Raw genomic sequence first — 23,716 nt, 5'->3', positions numbered from 1 at the left:
TGACAAGCACCGCCTTAACTAAATGATCAAAATTAAGATGAACAATAATGGGATAAATCATCATGTGCCTCCTGAAATGATGAGAAAAACACATTTTTTTTCTTTTTTTTTCTTTTTGGAGACGGAATTTGACTCTTGTTGCCCAGGCTGGAATGCAATGGCAAAATCTCGGCTCACTGCAACCTCTGCCTCCTGGGTTCAAGTGATTATCCTGCCTCAGTCTCCAGAGTAGCTGGAATTACAGGCGCCTGCTACCATACCCAGTGTATTTTTAGTAGAGACGGGGTTTCACCATGTTGGCCAGGCTGGTCTCGAACTTCTGACCTCAGGTGATCCACCTGCCTCAGCCTCCCAAAGTGCTGGGATTACAGGCATGAGCCACCGCGCCTGGCCAAAAACTACAAAATTACTTCTGTAGTATCCCTGACAAATATGTATAAACTAAATCTAACCAGGAGGAAATAGATAAAACCAAATTATAGACATTCTAAATAATCTTGCTTGGAGTTTTTTAAATCCAAGGTTAAGAAAGACCAAAACAAACAAACAAACCTCCCGCCCCAAACAAAAACAAGCTGAGAAACTGCTCCAAGTTAAAGGAGACAAAGAGACATGAAGGATGAATGTAACAAGTAAATTCAGATTTTCTTTTGTCAGAAAAGATTATTGGGCCAATTAGTGAAATCTGAATAAGATCTATAGATTAGAAAATAGCATTACATCAAAGTTGATTTCCTTATTTTGATCATTTTACTGGGGTTATAAAAATTATGTGTTAGTTTTTTAGGAAATATACATGCAAGTATTTAGGGATCATGTTTCAGGAAATTTAAACAGTCTAAAAATATGTTTATGTAAGGAGAGGAAATCATAAAGCAAATGTGGTAAGACATTAACAACTGGGAATCTGGGCAAAGGGTATATGGAAATTCTTTGTAGTACTCTTGCAATGTTTAAATCTGAACTTATTTCAAAATAAACATTTAAAAGAAAAAACAGTAAACAAAACATTTGAAAACAGCAAAAACAAAACAACTACTTTAATATGCTGCGTTGAAGAGTCAGAGACTAACTGTAGTGATACAAACTGAAAAGTGTCTTAATATTAAATATGGGCAGGAAGTCTAAGAAACTTGGAATTCAACATAATTTGGATAAGTTGTCACCACAAAATGATCAATGGTTTTGGGGGAAAAATACCTCCTTAATACTTTTTGCTTCTGTTTCATAGAAGCCCTATGTCTTTGCTAGAAAGTCATCCGTTATCTATGATTTTTTTTTCCTTGTTCTTATAATGGTCATTTTCAGAGGCATACTTCTCCTTTGCATGCTCAGAATGATGACTACTTTCTCTTTCTAAAAGAAAACGATAGGCCTCCTCCACTTCTTTTCCCTATTCACATACTTTGAGTAAGGGTAGATGTTTGCACAGTTGATATATATTCATGGAGGAGACTGCTTTCAGCTCCATTACTTGCCTACACGTGTGCTGATCAAATGCCCATTTCAGACTGGTGGACAGCAGGTGGATGTGTACAGCTTTTACCCTAATTGCTAATGTTTCCCAGGGTCTAAAATAATGCAGAACTGCTAATGTGTTACAGCGCATTCTCCTACCCACAGTGCCCAGCGCTATGAAATCCTAAAGAGATGGAGTACCTAAAAAACTAAAAGTCATCAGAACACAGAGCTCTCTTCTCATTTATACTGTTTACTTGGATAATATACCCCATTGGTACGATGCAACATCCTTGTCAATATCAACTGCTCAAACCCTGTCTACCTTCCTAGGTGCCTTGTGGGAGATAGAATCTTCGGATGAGTATGTAAAAGAAAGTACTTAGAGAGGTGGGTAGTGGTGGGTGTGATTTGTACTCTGGTTGCCTGCAATGGGCAGTAAAGCGATGACTGGCTGACCTGACAATGAGGAATATGAGAAGGGTTTTTGTGCTTCTAGGTGGGAAGGTTTACAAAGTTAAGGTGAGCCACTGGTTGTGCTTTTCCATCTAGTTTCAAAAGACATGCAGATAATGGATATTCTTTCCAGATTCTGGCACTGGGAAGACTGTTGGAGTTTTCTGTGTTACAAAAAATGTTTTCTTGCATTCTTATTATGTATCGGTATTTAAATAGGAAGTTAAAATAAATGTATCTTGACCTGCTAGACACTTTTCATTTTAAAGTGAAATCTTGAATGAATTCGTTAAGTCAAATAGTAAGAAGCTAACAGATAGTAAGAAGCAAACTCTTCTAAACATATAAGCAAACTAAAAGAATTTTGAAGGCGTAAAGGTATTCTATTCCAACACAATCTGGCAAGACACTATTTTAGAAGAAAGGTTTGTTGAAATTAAATAGTACACTGAAGACTCAAATGGAAGCAACATCATTCTTTTCACTTCAAATAATTTCAGTTACTTAGCAAACATCACAGCTATTAAAATTAAGAGAAAAGCAGAGAACATAAATTAACATTTTAAAAAATATATGACAGTTACTTATTTGAGCTGAAAGTGATTCCTGCTTTAAAATAGTAATGAATTTAGGATGATTCTTCCTACACCCTAACCTTAAACATTGGATCAGTTTGATATTCATTTAACATTAAGGCCACTGCTAGTCAATGAAGATACCTTTGTACATATTAGCAAAAGGCATCCTCTTTGGGTAGATGACCACTGACTTCACAAGGGGATCACAGGTTGTATTTCATTCTCCTACTGACTCCCTTGACCCAGGAACCTTTGTGCAGTGCACATACTACACAGATGTACACTGCAGGCTTCTCTCACATATCAAAGAACTCAAGGTTTAAAGACAAGAAGGAAAAACATCTCCAGGATCACAACATTAAAATCATATTAAGTTTAAGACCGATAGCTTAATTTTCAACCTGTGCATATATTTCTGTGACATTATTAAGATAGATAAATATTTGTGCCATCAAACCACTGCAACAAATATATAAAGAAAATTCCTAAGATGTCAGGTATATATAGAGATGTATAAGGATGGCAATTTAGCTAACAGGTACAAAGTAAATGTGCGAATGCTTTCTGGGGCAACAAGAAAACAAACCTAGATGTAACTGATACAGCAAATGAAATCATAATAATTTGACTTCTTCTAACAGAGGTTGATAGTATTTGGCAACTTAGTGATTATTAATAGTTATTTTAGGAGATGAAACCATTTTGCGATACAGATCGCTATTTATAGGCTATTGTAGTATATACTTAAGTCACACTATTTCAATTTTTATTTTTGGAAGGCTTGTTGACAATAGAATGCATGTTTATATTAGACCTTGAAGTGAAAGAAAATTATGTAATTTCAAAAAATTATGCATCTTTTTCTAAAATATATATTAAACTTCTTTTTGAATGATTACTTAAAAAAAGGTTACTACAACCACCTGCAAGGCTTCCAAAAAGCAAAATGTTTTTGTGATTTTTGTTAAATGTTACAAAATGCAAAATACTTAAAAAATATATATATGCATACTCACTGAATTGGCATTTGTTGGGTTTGGCCAAGGTCTACCACCACCTGGACCCCTACAAAACAATTTGATAAATGAAATTTTAACCTATGCTTTGAATGTTTCACAATAATCAATGACAAATCATAAAATATTAACATTTACAATTCGGTTACCATACAGTTCTAGTTTGGCACTGAAATTACTCTCTTTATATTTATTTTAATAGCTTTTTATATTAATTAAGTCCCCCAATTTTATCCTTCCATGGAAAAGTTTTCTTCCCAAATTGAACTGCTTTTAGAAAGCCCAGTTTTATTTTAATATTAAATGGTTATTGTTATAAAGATGGTAATCACTCATAGGAGTAAATATACACATATATTGAAATTATAAAACATACTTCTGTAAAGTGTTATGAACTAAATATAAACTATAGTCTTGTGATATCTATATAAGAGCTTCCTGTATCTCATTCAAAATAAAATTTGTAAAACATCAACATATGTGAAATGATTGCTCTTATTAAGCGATAAGCAAATAAAAATACATAAAAGGTATCTAAAGTTGCCTCCTTTTAAAAAAACCAGAGTATCACAGATTACTTTATATATTTATTAATCTATCTTTCAATGCTACTGATGATTTAGTTACTATTAAATGGGAAATCCCATTTCTTGTTCTCATAATTTCAGTCCAGATAGTGGCCAGAGTAAATCCTAGAAAAAATGGGAGATAATCTATGCCAATATATTACTTCATTTTAGAGTAAAGGAGAATGTTCTGTATTCCACAGCTTATAAGGACACAGAGCTTTTGAAGCAAAATTAATGTCCAATTAGTTAAATCAAAAAGGTCTCTTGTCCTCATGCTTTAGTACTAAGTTGTGTACCTGAATAAATACTGTCTTATGAAAAGCAGACTACTGTCAGTCTCCTCTAATTAGGGTCATTTAAAATTCCCCTTCCTTTGAATCACTATGACAATGAAAATTTTAAATTAAAAAATCCCTTGATTCTAGAGACTTTAAACCTAAAATTCTAAATCAGGAGTGTCCAATCTTTTGGCTTCCTTGGGCCACACTAGAAGAAGAATTGTCTTGGGTTGCACACAAAATACACTAACACTAATGACAGCTGATGAGCTAATAAAAAAAAAAAGAATCACAAATAAAATCTCGTAATGTTTTAGGAAAGTTTACAAATTTGTGTTGGGTCACATTCAAAGCCATCCTGGGCCACGGGTTGGACAAGCTAGTTCTAAATGTTAGATAAAGAGGCTGTGCAAGTTAGTTATTATATTACCCATATTTGCATAGAATATTTAGAACCATTTTTAGTTTCATTTTGAGATTCCCCAGGGTTGTGAGCAGCAGGGAAGGGAATGAGTCCTGTCCCTGGGCTCTATTAGGAAAGCCCAAGTGGAATTTTTTCCCAATTCAGCTTAAGGTATAGAAGATACCAGTGGGGACTTGATAAAATTTTGTGCATAGGGAGAAAGAAGGTGAGGGGCATTTGTATTGATTTTCTTTGGAAATTGTTGCCTCTCCAAGATGATGATGATGATGATGATGATTTTACAATTAATTACTGGAACACTTTAGAAAAATGATTTTACCTATAGGATTCAGTGTCCTAATGGACAGAATCTAAGGTAAAACATAAGATATGTGTTGACTAAGTAAAACATTTGGGTAGTAAGGTACATTCATATGATTTCTTTGATGTTAAATAAAACACAGTAAAAAAAACTTGAGAATATTTATCTTAAAACAACATAAAAGTACACCATATGCAGATCCTGGCAAAATTTATATGTAATAATGTTATGTAGATAATCTTATAATTTTGAAATATCATAACCAAACAAGTACTGTATGAATAAGATGCATAAATATAATAAAGTATTTTTATTTTCAAATTTGTCTAATGTTAAACATGCTAACCTAAATGTTAAAATATTAAATATTTAATTTAATTGTATTAAATTAAATGTTACATTTATGTCATAACATTATATATTTCAATTTGATAAATACCAATCTAGTTCCAACATACTATGTATTTCATAATAAATTTCATTTTACTATTAAGTATTAATAATTCACATGGATAAGTTAAATTTCTCCTAACATTATCATTGTGTTTGAAAATACTTTAAGTTTCACAAGCGTTTTCTATAAAGTGAGGGTTACAGTAGGGAGTAGTTCTATTAGAACAACTAGTTAAGCTCAGTAATTCCCACTCCTTTTGAGTGCCCTCAGTATTATTAAGAAAGTAATTTACAAACTATAACATAGGAATCATTTTGAATGAAAATTTCTATATAAGTATGGTTTGAAGTAGAATCATGTTAGCCTCATTTAAAAATGAAGAGAGGCTGGACATGGTAGTTTATGCATGTAATCCCAAAGCTTTGGGAGGCCGAGGCGGGTGGATCACGTGAGCTCAGGAGTTCAAGACCATTCTGAGCAACATGTCAAAACTCCATCTATACAAAAATACAAAAATTAGCTGGGCGTGGTGGCGCATGCTTGTGGTCCCAGCCACTCAGGAGGCTGAGGCAGGAGAATTGCTTGAACCGGAGAGGCAGAAGTTGCAGTGAGCTGAGATTGTGCTACAGCACTCCGACCTGGGTGGAGAAGTCTGATTTTTCTGGTAAGGAGGCTGATTTTGATGAAACCAAATCAATCACTATTACCAAAGAGAAAAATCCTCTTTTCTTTTTTTTTTTTTGTTTTTTGTTTGGGACACAGCCTTGCTCTGTCACCTAGGCTGGAGTGCAGTGACAGGATCTCGGCTCACTACAACCTCCACCTCCCGGGCTCAAGCTATTCTCATGCCTCAGCCTCTCAAGAAGCTGGGATTACAGACACCTATCAACATGCCTGGCTCATTTTTGTATTTTTAGTAGAGATGGGGTCGCCCTATATGTTGCTCAGGCTGGTCTCAAACTCCTGACCTCAAGTGATCCGCCTGTCTTGACCTTCCAAAGTGCTGGGATTACAGGCATGAGCCACCATGCCTGGCCTGAAAAATCCTCTTTCTTCTGTAATTCATTATCATTTTACTTCAAAATGATAACTACACAAACTTCATAATTCTGTAGGATATAATATAGAACAAGAAGATCCTCTGAAATCCTTTTGGCCTCTTAGTATTGCTTAATAGAAATGTATACAAAGTTGAGTTAGGGGTACTTTAATACTAAATCCTAACTTCTTTGGCAACTTGTAAAAATGTATTTAATTTAGAAATACATGATTATTCAAATTTCCTTAAACAATAATCTACAATGCATTAAAAATTTGTATTTTGGCCATAACTTATAAATGCTACTTTAAATTACTTAAATTTAGCTTTTGCTTCTAAGATACTAGTTACAGAAACATAGAAAGTAAGTTTTTAAGTGACACAATATAATTTATCCTAAGTTTAGGGCATGGAAACAAAGTTTTTTAAACAATAAAGTTACCAAATTTAGTTCCAAATGATTTATTCTGCAATAAACAAAAACAGCTGTCAGTTAGAATATAGTATTTAATTACTTTAGTGACCAGGGTTGGGAATTTTTTATTGTCATCCTACTCTTACAGCAAATGAGAAAAAATGACAAGGTAAAGAAAAATTATCCAGATATGAGTCTCTGGCATGTTCCTCCTAACTCCTAACACATACATATTTTTGTTATTTAAATAGTTTAGTTAGTTCAAGACAGAGCTTAAGGTAATATCCTTCTAATCCCTTTTTCTTCAATTTTTAAGGAATATGCAAAATTCCTCAATGACATGAAGCTACAAATACATTAGGAATACTGTGTGTGTGCATTACAGTTAGACTTTGTTTTAAAGATAATAAATTATAAAGTGAATTTCAATAAAGCTTACCCTATTGAGTGCAATGGAGATAATGTATTTCACTTTTTATGTCTCTAAACAAACCTTTGCTTTTTTGGGGCCAATATCAATATAATAGTTATACTCTTATAGACCGTTCATGCTTGAGAAGTTTCCCTACTACAGGAAAATATTTACAAGTGTAAAAATGTAAATATTCACATTTCATTGTCCTTGAAAGAATCCTGATTTATAGAAAACTAAAAATGGCATATAGAACCTTACATAAAAGAAAACAGTAACAAAAAATGGAGATCAGAGTCTGCCAGGCTTAAAGGTTCTTTACAAAGAAATATTATATTAATAGTAAAATATAATGTAATCAAAAATACTTAGAAGTATCTGGGCATTAAACTTAAATAAGACACCCAAACCTAAATATCAACAAAAAGTAATCATATTAAAAATTTCGGCCATATTTTTAGTCTCCATAGTCTAGGAAATTAAATGCATGTACATGTATACGCTTAAGTATATCTGAGAAAGAAACTAGACAATTGGAAGCAGTTATTTTAATCTCTCAATGGTCACATAAAAATAATTTTTTTTTCTCTGAACAAGCAAAACTAAGTGGATTTAAAGTTGGCTGTATGACCAATTACAATGCAGAGTAATGTACAAATGATATTAGATACATTCTTATTGAATGATCATTCTGGGGTGATCATGGTATTCAAAATACATACTCCTTACATTTATACATAGTATTCAGTATTATACCCCTTAAAATCTGCATTTTAAAGTAAGAATCTCAAGTGAGTACATTTTATATATATCTTCATCCTATTGGTAAGAGCTTCAGCTTTTGACATAATAAGCAGAAAATGCCACTCACTCTTTTTTGAAGCAACCATTAATACAAGGCCAAGCCTTTGAGGAATTTAAGAAGAGTCAGATTTCATGTGTATCCATTTTTACTTTAAAAGTAAAAAGACGTGATAGGAAAATCTGACCTACTTTCCCCCTGTTCTGTTAGTTTTAAGCCTAGCTGGTACCCACCTATTAACCTATTTTCTATTTCAGGCAAATTTGCTTTCCATGAAAATGGTTTCAGAAACTTAAAAAAAAATCCTACATAGATCAAAAGCGCTTATTTCACAGTGTATCTTCAATGCCATTAAATGATGGCAGAGTTGTTTAATTTGACATATAAGTAATCAGAACACGAACTGATGGAAACATATTTGAGGAGACACCCACAAACCTATATGGAACACTTTCCTTATTTTTGGTAAATTTTCTTTAGGCCACAACATGAAACTGATCCTCGTGTGAATTAATGAGTCACTAACAAGCACCTTGTGTATATAAGACTTGGAGGGCAAGCTGGAATGAAAAATAAAAATTTCTTAACAAACTACATTATATTGGCTGATAGAAACAAACTACTCTCTTTGGGTTGGAAAGACCATTCCAATAAAAATTTTAGTTTACTCCTTATCTAAGTGTGTCTGGAATTTTTCAAAACAAAATTCATCCTATACTATGGAAAGTTCTTTAACAGAGATTATAGTATACTACCAGAGAGAATTCTTTCTGTGTTGACAGTAGTCCCAACAAAGCAAAAGTAAAGATAGATATCTATATCTATATAGATATATATATTTATATTTATGAGTTAAAACTCCCACTCATAGAATCACTATGTATCTGTTAAAAATGAGGATAACGGTATTCAATCATCTACTTCTACAGAGTTAAGTCAAAGTCCTGGTGTTAGCATCTCTTCATACTTTATATAATATATGGAGACTCTGTACTTATCAAAATGAAATAGACTAAAAGCTGTTATTTATAGCACTTGAGATGAAAAAAAGTAAAGGTTGCAAGGGAACAAAGAAAACGTAAGAGATTATGTTGTGAAAATGAAGCAAACACTACAGCTCATGTTTAGTTCATTTTTATACCACACAGAGGCTGAGGTGCTTAAATTGTTTTACGAATTAATGTCATTTTTGAAGTTAGAAAATAGAACACTTTACTAAATAGAATAATATGGTATTATTTATATATATATATAAATCATCTATGTAATAATGTAATATATAATATAACATTGCTTACATGTTCATTCCAGGCATTCCAGGGCCACCTAAAGCATTCAGTGGGGGTCTCATTGCACCTCCATAGTTCTGTAATGATAACCAAGGGTCAGACTACCACAAAACAAAAAAACAAAACCAAAGAGGAGGGGGGAAAGAAAGGAGAGCACGTTAATGATTTCCCTACATAACTCCAATTGGATAAGGCCTGTGTAATTCATTCTCTGAGGGGTCCACTCTTGTATTTTTGCTTGTATTTTAGCAATTACTTTGGTCTATGTCTTTTTAAAATCATGTGAATATGTATGACCACTGGAGCATGTTAAATGATTAAGGTATAGTTGCAATTATATTTCGATACATTTTATTAATATCCTAAGATATGTACAATAGTAAACATTTTCAAATGAAAAATATCATAAATTCAAAATTCAATTTTGAAAGAAAAGATTTATTCAATGTTTGAAATTGTCAGACCCAGAACAATGACATAAAGTCTGAAAACAAAACAAAACAGGTGAACCCAACACAAGAGTTAAATGCAAACTTCTATTCACAAAATAACACGTCCAACACAGAAATGCATTAATATACAAATACACAAAAATGTATAAAACCTAATGTATACTCAAAATATGTATGCATGAATTATATGACTCAATCAGCTTCTGTTAATATCTATCATGTGTATTCAACAGATAAAAACATTTTAATGTTTTAACATGTACATCTTATTAGATTAGTTTAGTTGCCATAGGGACAAAAAGGTTAATTTTATCATTATTATCTTAATGTATTTTGACATTATCAACAACTTTCACACTTGGCTTTCTGATACCAATATTCCTCCAACTCTTCTGAGTACTCTTTTTCAATTTCCTTTGCTAGCTCTTTTTATTTTGCTAACCCTTTAAATGTTGCTTTTCTCCAAGTTCTAGCTATAGCATTCTATTCAATAAAACACATTTATGAGTAATCTTATCTGCCACCATTTGTTCAACAACTACTTATATGTTAGGAATCTCAAATCTTTATATCTGATCATGTTGTCTTTCCTAAGCTCCCAGATAACTCATACATTGAACTTCATAGGATTTGTTTCCAACTGGATACCATCTTACTCACATCATATCTAAAAGTAAACTCAACATTATCTTCTCATGACTGAGTTCTTTGTACTGCCTTCCTCAGTCACTTCTGTGCTATCACCTTCCACACAATAGCCCAAGCTAAGAATTTCCAGGAGCTCCTTGATGTTTCTTCCTTTTCTTTCAAATTCCCATATCTAGTCAGTTACCAAAGTCCATTGATTCTATCTATGAAATAGCTCTTGAAATAGTTCTCTCCTCTTGTTACTAATCTTTGTCACTTACTGAGACTACTGCACTGTCTTAATTGGTCTCTCTGATTTAGTCTCTCCTGGTCCCAATCTATTCTCCAAACTGCCTCTAGAGCTATCTTTCTAAAACTCAGTCTTCTTCATGTCACTTAGAAGCTATGATGACCCACACTACCTGTCAAATAAATTTAAACTTCTCAGCATGGCTCTATGAGGTTATTCGAGGCTCAGCCCCAGCCTATCTTTCCTGTTCTCATTTTCTATAATTTTCACCTCTATTCCCTCCTCCCAACCATACCCTCCAGCCTACTGGATTTAAGTTCAGAAACACATAATAGACTTTTATACTCATGTTAACTCATCTTCCCTGGCCTTTAAGTAGTAGGTGCTCAGATGATAAGGAAATAAATCAAAGAGAGCAGGTCTATTGACTCCAGAGTGTAAGCCTCAATTGATAAATGACATGACCTAGTTACATGCTATTCTCATTGTTTATTTACTTTTACTTTAAGGAAATCTTATTTAAATATCCAAATTTGTGAGCTATGGGACAACAGAATGATTTCTGTTCACACTTGAGACACTGGTTAAAAGGATAGCTATTTCCCCTAACTTATGGATCAGGCATGGTGGTGGCAGCAGCAGCACAAGCAAGGGGTCTCTGAGATAAAGGTTAGTCATTGGAAACAAAATCTGAGTGGTAAAATAGAATAGAAATGCTTCACAAGGAAAGTCTCCCCTCTTTTTTTGGTCTTAGAAGATCTCTGCTTTATTTCCCCTCATTTTTTATCTTAGAAGATCTCCGTTTTATTCTATCAAGGAAAACGTTAATTTTCCTTATAGCTCTGGACACAGGTAGACAATGGTTTGAATCTCTATTGCCACTGCCCCATTTTCTCTGCATCTCTCTCTCTATGTGTATGATCTTGGACAAATGATTCTCCCAATCCTTATTTGTAAAGTGATAATATTATCTCCCTTATAGGCTTGTTGGAGAATAAAATGAAATATAAAGCACCTGTCATAGTACTTAGTGAATTAAAAGCACGGTATTTGGTGCTCAAAAACTGTAACTGCTAATTCTTTTTTTTCTTTTACCACTGTTAATAGGAAACCAGCTTAAATGAGTCCTCTTTTCACTAGCTTCCATAGCCGTCAACTCTAACAGAATTACTTGCCTTTTTATGTAATGGCTCCACAAAAACTACGTATATTTATTATCTAGACTTTCCCCATTATGTAACGGTTTTTCTTTGTGTATCTACACTTCCTGCTAAACAGTAAGTACCTTGAAGGCAGCATATCTAAGTTACTCATCTTTGTATACCCAGTGTTCAAGTATGGTGCCTGGCACACAGTAGGCCTTCCATGAACGATGAGCTAGTTGAACTGAATTGTCCCAGTAAATGAGTAAAAATTTTTCAATATATGCTTGATAGATTTGCAAAATATTTTCATTTAGTGAATAATCTAAAGCAAAAAGAAAGAAAAGAAGGAATAACAACTTGCTTTCCAAGTGCTATCAACAAAGGCAGAATGGGAAGACCTAATTTAGAATCACTGAATTTTAAAGCTGATGGCAACTATACAATTCCATCTGGTCTAATCTCTCTCCCACTGCAACATTCCTGACAAAATGGCTATTCAGATTCTGCTTGGAAAGTTTATGAAGTCTTTCCATGGTTGGGCAATTTAATTTCTAGAAAGTTCTTCCCTGTACTGAGCTAAATTCTACTGCCCATCATAGATCTGAAAATATAGAATCAGTTTACTCTCTCCTTACCTGAGAGCCTATCATACATATATTGCCACCTCACCATTTTTCCACTCCAAGTATCTTATTTGGAAATCATATGTTCCTACTTGTATATAACTTCTTTATCCTTCAGATTTCTAGAGAAAGTAAAACTAGTTGGGTAGTTTTGGTTAATCACACAGCACTTACTGCCCTTAAGAACATAGGTTAGCTAAGTACATCTTATTACAAAACCAAGTAGAAAACTGGTTTCATATATGACATTAGAAAATATATTTTTTTTGATTAAATAGGTAGTTTTGTTTTTTTATTGAAAGGATACTAATATATTTTCACTTTAAAAATAATGTCGCACCACTGTATTTAGATTTAAAACAGATTAAGGGGTAGGGAAAAGTATGCCTAGATTTGGAGCAAACCTTTATTTCTTCATATATGCAATAAGTATTAATCATATGTTAACTATATTCTATGTATGCACTTTGCTCAAATCAACATAATCTAAGAATAATTAGATTTACATATTTCTTTGTTTTAGGAATTCAGTTGTTCTAATAGATAACTACTGTCCCCCTGTACCACACTGATCTTAAGCTCAAAAAGTTATGGAAGTAATATCTATGATAAAAAAGAAATGTGTATTTTGTTTGCGCATAAATCTAGAGACAATATTTCAGAGACTTTTTCTACAATACAACTAAAAATAAGGCAGATATCTTCTGCTCTTGGACAGCATCTGTATGATTAAATGTCTGTTATGAGAGTTGTTTTTCCATTATCTCTCAAGAAACACAGCTAACCATTATTACAAATTTCACAGTTTATAGTGTATATGTTTATATGTTTTATATACCAGGTCTTATGAAATAAATACGTCATAAGATTCTCCTGATTCCAAACTATTTTACCTGACCCTTTTTTATTGTACCATCATATAAATATGACTCCTGCTTTCACTTAAACATGAAAAGTATGTATAAATAACTTCCTTTAATCCTTATATTTTTTGTATTGTGATTTTAAAAAGTTACTGTAGGCATTTCTTATTTCTGAGGTAAATTCATACCAGAACACTTGATTTCCATCATATTATATAGAAATAGTAAGAACACTGCCAATCCAAATGAAATAAACCACTCTCTCTGGTTTTAAAAATCCAAAAAATTGTCATCAATAAGAGCTTACCAGAAATAGAAACTTTCTTATTTTCTATTGTAATTTACTGTGCTGTAAATACTGTAAAACTGATTTTTAAATCAGACTCTAGTTTTTGAAGTATTAAAACCTAATACTAATAATAGAGGTATGATAACAATTTAAAGAGCAGCTAGCTGAAAAATAAGTGAATAAAGAATAGTAACAAAATTATAGGCATGAAGTTTTTGTGTATATTTAAATGTATTTATTAAGAAAATCTTTTGGAAAAAAATCCTTTAACAGCCAGATTTGTTGGCTTAGTTTATTAAAGACTAAAAGTATACTTAGCCAATAAAATGCCTATGGAACTTATAAATTCTTATTATTAATAGCTTAATGATGATTGGTTAACATGTATCATCATTCCTAATATGAATAGAAATAGGTAAGAATAATTCAAATATCTAAATGAGAGTTTCATTAGCTCTTAAGAAAATCCATTGAAAATAACTGAGCCTAAATAAAAGAAATTGGTTTCTTCTGGCTTTGAGGCTGCCACATATATTTATGTGACAACATTTGTTCCTCTTTCCTTGGAACTATATTTATATAGTGGGGTTTTTTCATATAATATGGCATCTCCAAAAAGTCTGGCTAAATGAACCCCATGTTTCAATATAGTTAATATATATAATTTTATGTTGTTAGAAACAATACATATATACAATACGAACACATAATACAACATGTACTATTGTATGTAGGTCTGAGTCACATTATCTGGGTGTTGAGCTCTCAATTTTTTTAGTCTGTTGGGAGCACAGCAAAACATCAGCTTAACTTTTAAAAAATAGATATACAAAACAAGCTCCAAAGTACTGCTCATAATGCTGTTTCTTGGAAAGGAAAAATGAGTAAGTTCATTCTTTTAACCAGCTTTATGACATGTTAATCTCTGACCCACGAGGTAGAAATTTAAAATTCTGGATTTTAAATTAGTTTCTTTGAAAAATGACATTATAAAATTAATTTCTACCCCAAGCAATTTTCCTGAGAGAGACAAAAGGATGTTTTAGCTAAAATGCATGATATCCTGGAACAGCATGCTTAAAATGTCACCAACAGCTAGAACAGGTTCAACCTCAGTGTATACTTCTGGGAAATTTTATAGAGAAGTCATCTAACATCTGATATATACTGAGAGTATTATGCTTGTTCAGTAAGACCCATTTTAATGTTTATTTCTAAGTGGTTTTCTACTGTTTTCCCATTCTATAATGAAATGGTTGTACAGAATAAATTGTCAATGACAATCTTTAGGATTTATGGAAATATATTTTATACTTACTCTTTAATATTTTCAATCAACTGGGTTTTATTTATTTATGTATTATTTTTATTATTATTATTTTGAGATGGAGTTTTTGCTATTGTTCCCCAGGATGGAGTGCAATGGCGCAATCTCTGCTGACTGCAAACTCCGCCTCCCAGGTTTAAGCGATTCTCCTGTCTCAGCCTCCCGAGTAGCTGGGATTACAGTCACCTGCCACCTCGCCTGGCTTACTTTTTGTATTTTTAGTAGAGACGGGGTTTCACCATGTTGGCCAGGCTGGTCTCAAACTCCTGACCTCAAGTGATCCGCCTGCCTCGGCCTCCCAAAGTGCTGGGATTATAGGCGTGAGCCACTGCACCCAGCCAACTGGGTTTTATTTAACTTGACCATCTCCCCAGCATAACTAAGAAAAGGGTAACAGTTACCTTTTGAATAGTAATTATTATAATGTATTTCCATACAGTGTATTTTCTCAAATAAATTAAAGGCTTAAATGATAGCACGCTGTTAAAGTATGGTTTGCTGTTATATCGATTTGGCATGTCACAAATGTTATGTCCTCATGAGTCTAACAACTACGTTATATGAAGCCTATAATGCATATTCTCATAGCCAGCAAATAACATAGTTTGTTTACATATATGAAGGAGCAAGAAGCTCAGCATCTAGGTTTCTGCACTAATTTTTTTTTTTCAGTGTTCAGTTTTATTATTTATTTATTTATTTTACTTTAAGTTTCGGGATACAAGTGCAGAATGTGTAGGTTTGTTACATAGGTATATGTACACCATGGTAGTTTGCTGCACCTATTAACCTGTCATCTAGGTTTTAAGCCCTGCATGCATCAGTGATTTGTCCTAATGCACTCCTTCCCCTTGCTTTCCACCCTCCTGACTGGCCCTGGTGTGTGTTGTTCCCCTCCCTGTGTCCATGTGTTCTCGTTGTGAGAACATGCAGTGCTTGGTTTCCTGTTTCTGTTTTAGTTTGCTGAGGATGATGGCTTCCAGCTTCATCCATGTCCCTGCAAAGGACATAATCACATTCCTTTTTATGGCTGCATGGTATTCCATGGTATACATGTACCACATTTTCTTTACCCAGTCTATCATTGATGGGTATTTGGGTTGGTTCCATGTCTTTGCTATTGTAAATATGCACTGATTATTTACCTGTGGTCCTAAGGGCACCATTCCTCTTGGAGGAGTCATTCTCTGCATTGGCCCACCCATATTTGGATGTCCTAAAAAAAGTATGAAGATATTAGCCAAGTAATGAGCATGACTACTAAACCACAGGCTAGCGGCTTCCTCCCTCCTGGGTGTTATTGTCTCATTTACCAAGTGTCTGAGTACTGACACCATCTTACCTTGCCTTCCAGACCACTTTTCCACCTCTTACCACTACCTACCCACACTCTCTATTAATGTCTTGACTGAAATTTTCTCCCTATTCTGTGGTTAATTAATTATCTAACACCATTTGCTCCTCCTTCCATGGAACAGTACGATAGAGCATTACATATCTGTGGTTCCTAAGTATCTCTGGAAGGATTTGATTATTGAGATTGTTAAACTAATCAAGCCCCTTGCTGCTTAGCACCTTCTTTCCTTCTGCTCATCTTTTAGATGGGCTAAAGCCTGTATCTGAAAAAGGCAAAAGAAATAATAAGTGATATTATCACTTAGCTTCCTATTTGTTAGATGTTATATAAAAGGTTTTAGAATTATTAATTAAAATATGGATTTTGGGATCTTCACGTATTTTTTTCTTATGTTATCACTACCCTCACTATCATGCATAATTAAGTGAGCTGGAAATATAAATCATTTGGCCATGTTACCTAGAAAAACGCAACTGGTATAACTATAGGAGATTTACTTATACAAATACAATTTTCCTTAAGAGATAAAGAATTTCCTCTATGGTTCTGCACATCAATTTCCCTTTTACTTTAGAGTAGTCACCTTGTTGTCGAGTTGGATCCATTCCACTGGGGAGTAATGGCTGACTTCCTGGGACACCTCCAAGCGCCTAGCAATTTATTAAGAAAAATAAAGAGCAATATTGTCAGTATTTATAAAATAAGTGCTTTAACAATTTCCTTTTAAATGCTTATATGATAATTGCAAGAATGCATTTGAGCATTTCTCAAGATTTCTTATATTTCACATTCATTTATGAGTTTTGCAGGTTTATGTACCTTAAATAACTTCTTAATTCTAAAAAGATTCTACTTTGTCCAATTTTGCGACAAATAAAATAAGTATTTTGAGGGAGTAAAAATCTATGCAAAAACTGTCCTATTTCTTGTTGAGAAGTATTATGCCTTTTCCAAAAATTAATTTACTAAGAATACTGAAATAACTAAATTTTCCTTCTTACATGTAAACTCCCTATTTCTACAGAATATCTTAGTCATTTGAGATTACATAGCAGCAAGACAAAAATGCAAAGGGACCATTGAAAATTGTTTTGTAGTCACATTTTCCCTAAGAAATTATTTATTGAAATAATACTTAAAATAAAAATAAATTAAGCAATTTGGGTATATGGAAAAAGGAAAGTAGAACTGACAAAGGTAGATATGAACTTAACAGGGTTTGTTTCCTGGAATATATACTGAACCATAAGTTTCTAACAGTTGTCTCAGCAGCACTTAAAGCTGGATTAAGGTATAAATGATTTAAACCTACTGATCTTAAGTATATAAGCATACACATATATGAAAAATCCTGACAACTGGTGAGAATTTCCATAAAAATTCACTAATTTAACTTAAAGCATGAAAGTTCTATCTAATTAGTTAACATATTCGGCTATTTCAAAAGAAATTTAACACTAAATAATTTACATGGCCAGATCAGAACTGTTTCCTAACTTGTTATCACTTGGGATGAAGTAGATAGCTTCCATTTCCCAAGCCATTTGGGTAATTTTTCAAAATTTTTGTTTATAAGCACACCAAATACATATTTCTTGAGATCCTACTACATTGTCTGTTCCCGGATTACCTCTCCAGCCTAATTTCTTGCCACTACCCCACTCACGTTCTAACTTCCAGTCATACCAAACTTCTTTCAGTTTTTTTTTCCTATTCACGCATTCAGTCAACAATGTTTAAATGCCAACCACTAAAAACAAGACAAAATAAAAACTAAACTGAAAAAAATCTGTCCTCTCAGGAAGCTTACAGACCCTTAAGTAGTTATTGTTGACACTGTTTAGATCTCAGTTTAGGGATCACTTCCTAACAAAATTATTCCCTGTAGCCTCAATCTGACATAAGTCCTCCTTCCATTTGTGTGTGTGTATATATACATACGCAAGTTACATTGAACAAATACATACGCTGATTGAATAATTGTGTGTGTATACACATACATACAAAGAAATAATCCCAGATTGTGTGTGTATATATGTGTGTGTATACATATGCGTGTGTGCATGCATGTGTAATTTCACATGTATAATTTCAAACTTCCAGAAACTGTACAAAGAATTTCCAAATACCTTGACTCAGATTGCCAACTGTTAACATTTTTTACTGTATTTGCCTTATCAGCCTTTTTCCCTTTCTTTCTCTCTATAAATATATACCTATTATCATAAATCTTTTTCAGAACTACTTAAGAGCAAGCTGAAGACATGATACCTCATTACCCCTAAATACTGCAAAGTATAGTTCCCCCAAGAAGAATATTTCCTACATAACCACCATACAGCCTTTTAAGTCAGGAAATCAACATTGATAGCAACACTACGCTCCAAGTCCAAGACCTCATTTAATTTTGCCATTTGTCTCAATAATATTTCTTTATTCTTTCTGGTACCAGAACATCATGGAAGACATGTTATATTTAGTTGTCCTGTCTCTTCATGTTCTTCTAAGCAGGAATAATTCCTATTGTTGCTATCTATGTCTGTTCTATCCCTACCTATCATGTCCTCGACTATTTTAAAGAGAACAGGCCTTAAATTCTACAGCACGGTGTCTGATGTTTCTTTATGATCTAGACTCAAGTCGTATTTTCTTAGCAGGAATACCAGAGAAATGATGCTATGCCTTTCTCAGTGTATCACATCAGAGGGCAAATGATGTTGATCTATCCCACTACTGGTGATGGTAACCTTGATCATCTGAATGTGTTGTTGTCTGTAGATTTCTACACAGTAATTGATTACTTTTAGTATAAGAGCTATTCTGAGATTGTCAATATTCCATTCCTCATCAATCGTTTATCAACCCATCAGCTGTAGCCTCCACTAACAACTAACCACTATGATAGTTGTCAAACAGAGATATTCCATGTCCATCATTCTTTTTATATTTATTAGTTGGTGTTTCGCTATAAGGAAAAGCTTTTCTTATTTATTCACTTATTTACTCAGTCATAGATTTCTGTATTGTTCAGTGGGTTGTAATCTATTACTATCATCATTTATTTCAACAGTCAAATTATCTCAGATTTGGCGAGTGAGAAGTCTTTCAGGTGTGTGTGTGTGTGCGGTGTGTGTGTTATAACATACCCACATCAATTTTTGAGCTTTCCTTAATTTATGGCATGAGATGTTCCAGGTTCACCTCATACTTCTTCTGACCTAGCCTTGGAATCAGCCCTTTCCCCAAAAGGCCCTAATTCCTTTTAGTGGAGGACAGCCTTTAGGCATAAAGATCTTGCACCTCAGGGTGTTCTTGTTACTTGGGTGCATCATTTTTAGGCTCTCTCAGTAAACACCGAGCTTGAAAATCTGTGCAGGTGTATACGTACATGCATATATGCACACACACGCACCTGTGACTAATTCTATATTTATTTGTGTGTGTATAGCATATACATCTACCATAAATGCATACTTTCCAACATCAATTCAACAACTCCAATCTGATACTTCAGGATTATTTTTAGCCTTCTTCCTTTCTAGGTTTGTAGATATTTTCTTCTTCAATAGTGGGAAACCTGGTCTATGTTAATTATTTATTACCCCTCAATACAATTACTTATTTATTCAATCAGTGTATTTATTTGTTCAATATAACCAGTCTCCCAACCACACGGGCCACTTCATCTTGCCATCTCTGCATGGCTACCCCCCGCCCTATCCCCCACACCTGCCATGTCCTGGCAATGCAGAGAAGGTAAGGGCTTTTTATGTGTTTTTATAAGATCATATACCTCACATTCATAGAACTTAAATACTACCATTACTTGTTTTCTTCTCTGTATCTCCAGACTGTAAACTCTGCAAAAGTAGGGATCCTATCTGTGCCTACTGTCACAGAATAATAAATGTATATTGAGGGAAAGGGAAAAGGAATAGGGTTTAGACTGACAATTTTAGGAATCATTAATGATAAAGTCATAAGAATGAAACAGAGTTCAAAGAATGAGAAGTAAGAAGATAAAAGATTTAATTCTTTGAAAATACCAAGAAGAAGTAAAAAAAGAAACTGAAATTGAATAGGCATGAAATTAGCAACGAGACTAAGACCAACATCTCAGAATGCCCCAGGAGAGTTTCAAGAAGGAAAAAGTAGCCAACACTGTCAAAAGTTATAAATAAATGATGTAGGAGGAGGACTAAAAATGTATGACTAATCGATATTATATTCAATTGTGAACCTAAAGTTCTTGCTTTCTAAAAAAATTAATTTTTTTTTTTTTTTTTTTTTTTTTTTACTTTTTAGAGGAAAGGTCTCCCTCAGCTGCCCAGGCTGCAGTGCAGTGGTATGATCATAGGTCACTGCAGCCACAAATTCCTGGGCTCAAGCTATCCTCTGCTGCAGCCTCCCGAGCAGCTGGAGCTACAGATGCATGCCCCCACACCCGCCTAATTTTTTATTTTTATTTATTTATTTATTTATTTATTTATTTATTTATTTATTTATTTTTTCCGAGACAGAGTCTTGCTCTGTCACCCAGGCTGGAGTGCAGTGGTGTAATCTCGGCTCACTGCAACTTCCACCTGCCAGGTTCAAGCGATTCTCTTGCCTCAGCCTCCCAAATAGCTGGGATTACAGGCGTCCACCACTGCGCCCAGATAATTTTTGTATTTTTAGTAGAGATGGGGTTTCACCATGTTGGCCAGGCTGGTCTCAAACTCTTGACCTCATGATCAGCCCGTCTCAGCCTCCCAAAGTGTTGGGATTATAGGCGTGAGCCACCGCACCCGGCCTATTTTTATTTTTTTATGCAGATGGGGTCTCACTATGTTGCTCAGGCTGGTCTTGAAGAACTCCTAGCCTCAAGCGATCCTCCTGCCTTGGCCTCCCAAAGCTCTGGGATTATAGGTATAAACCACCATGTCTGGCCAGATTCTTGCTTTTTCTTAAGTCTCCAAATGGTTAGAGTTATACACTCTGAACATTGACACTTCTGTCTCATTATAGACAATAATGATTTATCACTGGCGGCAACCATCTTCTTCAAAACTTTACTGTTTCTAGCTTATCTTGGAAGATCAGAACAATTGACCACCCTTTCTTGTTTCTGTTCATCACTTAAAAATATGACATAATCTTACAGAAGTCTTAACCAATATCAAATTGGTTTTCAAAATGAGTGTTTTAATCTAAATTTAACTCTTTACTCATCACTGTTTGTCTTTTAGAATAAGTCAAATCTGTAACTTTTAAAACATTTTTATCAGCCTTGGGATGACCGGATAGTAGCTTTGTGCATCAACAGTGTTGTAATCACTGCATTCTTTAAACCTTTAATATCAGAAAAATGTATACATCTGTGACATCTTATTTCTATATTTATGACGTTAAAGGTATCCCACTCGGATTTGTTTAGTCACAAATTTTGGCATGCATTCTTTGTTCTTGTTTTTGAGACAGTGTCTCGCTCTGTCGCCCAGGCTGGAGTGCAGTGGTGTGATCTTCACTCGCTTCAACCTGCACCTCCCAGGTCCAAGTGATTCTCCTGCCTCAGCCTCCTTAGTAGCTGGGATTATAGGCATCCACTACCTCGCCCGGCTACTTTGTGTATTTTTAGTAGAGATAGTGTTTCACCATTTTGGACCAGGCTGGTCTTGAACTCCTGACCTCAAGTGATCCACCCACCTCAGGCCCCCGCCCAAAATGCTGGGATTACAGGTGTGAGCCACTGTGCCCAGCTGCATTCTTTGTTTTATAAAAGATCTACACACAGGAAAACAATAACACTAATGAGGAGGGTACTTAATAAAAACAAACAAAATATACATGGTAATATACACTTGTAAGCCAGTGCATTTGCGCCAGGAATTGTGCTAAGTCCTTTAGTATTTCTTTCATTGTTTATAACAATCTTATAAAGTTATTATGCATCCTTTTTAATGATAAAAAACCAAGGTTTAATATGTCACTAATTTGTTAATTTGTCCATGGTTATGCTATTTTTAAAAAGGTTTTATTGATGCATGATTTACATACCACAAAATTTGCCCATTTTCTAATCTTAGAACATTGCCCACCTACAGTCATTTCCCATTCCCCATGACCAGTACCCTTCACCAGCACTAGGCATTCACTAATTTTCACTAATTTCACCATTTTCTGTCTTCCATGGTTATACTATTCACAAGTAGCAGTGTCAGGGCTCGAGATTGGATTAACATATTGCAAAAGCTCTGAAAGATGTGCCTTAAATCCTAGGATTTAAAATAAATGAAATAATATAAAAATTTATTAAAACAAATAATTAAATGTGGGAACTGCCTGCTTCATAAAAGAATTATTTAGTTCAAAAGAATTTATCGTAACTTCAATGGCAAGACCCTCTAGGCACTTATGAACTGATGTACAGGCACACCTCAGAGATATTGCTGGTTTAGCTCAAGACCACTGCAATAAAAGTGAATATCACATTAAGTGAGTCATATGAATTTTTTGATTTCCGAGTGAATGTTTTGTTTACACTATACTGTAGTCTATTAAGTGTACAATAGCATTATGTCTAAAAACACAATGTATATACCTGAATTTAAAATTATTTTATTGGTAAAAAATGCTAATAATCATCTGAGGCTTCAGTTAGCTGTAATCTTTTGGCCTGTAGAAGTCTTGATGGCTGCTGACTGATAAGGGAGGTGTTTGCTGAAGGCTGGGATGGCTATGGCAATTTCTTATAGAGACAGGGTTTTACCATGTTGTCCAGGCTGGTCTCAAACTTCTGGACTCAAGCAATCCACCTGCCTTGGCCTCCCAAAGTGTTGGGATTACAGGTGTGAGCCACTGTGCCCAGCCAGCTGTGGCAATTTCTTATAATAGATAACAATGTTTATTGCATTGATTTCTCTGTAGCATGTGATGCTGTTTGATGCCACAGTAGAACTTCTTTCAAAATTGGAGGCAATACTCTCAAACCTTGAAGCTGTTTTGTAAACTAAGTTTATGTAAAATTCTAAATCCTTTGTTGTCATTTCAGCAGTGTTCATAGCATCCTTACCAGGAAAGAATAGATTCCATATCAACAAACCATTTTTATTGCTCATCCATGAGAAGTAACTCCTTATCTGTTAAAGTTTTATTATGAGAATGTGGCAATTCAGTCACATCTTCAGGCTCCACTTCTGATTCTAGTTCTCCCTCTGTTTTCACCACATCTGTAGTGACTTCCTTCACTCAGGTCTTGAACCTCTCAGAGTCATCCACAAGGGTTTGAATCAGCTTCTTCCAAACTCCCGTTAATGCTGATATTTTGACCTCTTTCCATGAATCACAAACAGACTTAATGGTATTTAGAATGG

At 34.2% G+C, this 23,716-nt stretch overlaps 1 protein-coding gene across 5 annotated transcripts in view; it reads right to left on the bottom strand.

Annotated features, from left to right (window-relative positions):
- The window catches only part of SSBP2 (single stranded DNA binding protein 2), a 334,150-nt gene that overhangs the window by 36,541 nt on the left and 273,893 nt on the right, over nucleotides 1-23,716 (bottom strand). For 3 of the 5 annotated variants that reach the window (XM_050795693.1, XM_050795696.1, XM_050795697.1), the window contains 4 exons: nucleotides 16,948-17,014; nucleotides 16,153-16,223; nucleotides 9,441-9,532; nucleotides 3,509-3,557 (listed from right to left, as the gene is read on the bottom strand). In XM_050795693.1, the coding sequence (XP_050651650.1) occupies nucleotides 3,509-3,557; nucleotides 9,441-9,532; nucleotides 16,153-16,223; nucleotides 16,948-17,014 (279 nt within the window). The remainder of the gene's footprint in view (nucleotides 1-3,508; nucleotides 3,558-9,440; nucleotides 9,533-16,152; nucleotides 16,224-16,947; nucleotides 17,015-23,716) is intronic. The other 2 variants (XM_050795692.1, XM_050795695.1) reach the window with 1 other exon arrangement.

Source organism: Macaca thibetana, chromosome 6 (assembly GCF_024542745.1).
Source record: "Macaca thibetana thibetana isolate TM-01 chromosome 6, ASM2454274v1, whole genome shotgun sequence".
NCBI lineage: Eukaryota > Metazoa > Chordata > Mammalia > Primates > Cercopithecidae > Macaca > Macaca thibetana.
The sequence above is the reverse complement of the archived record's forward strand: the minus strand, read 5'-3'. Positions and strand labels throughout refer to the sequence as shown.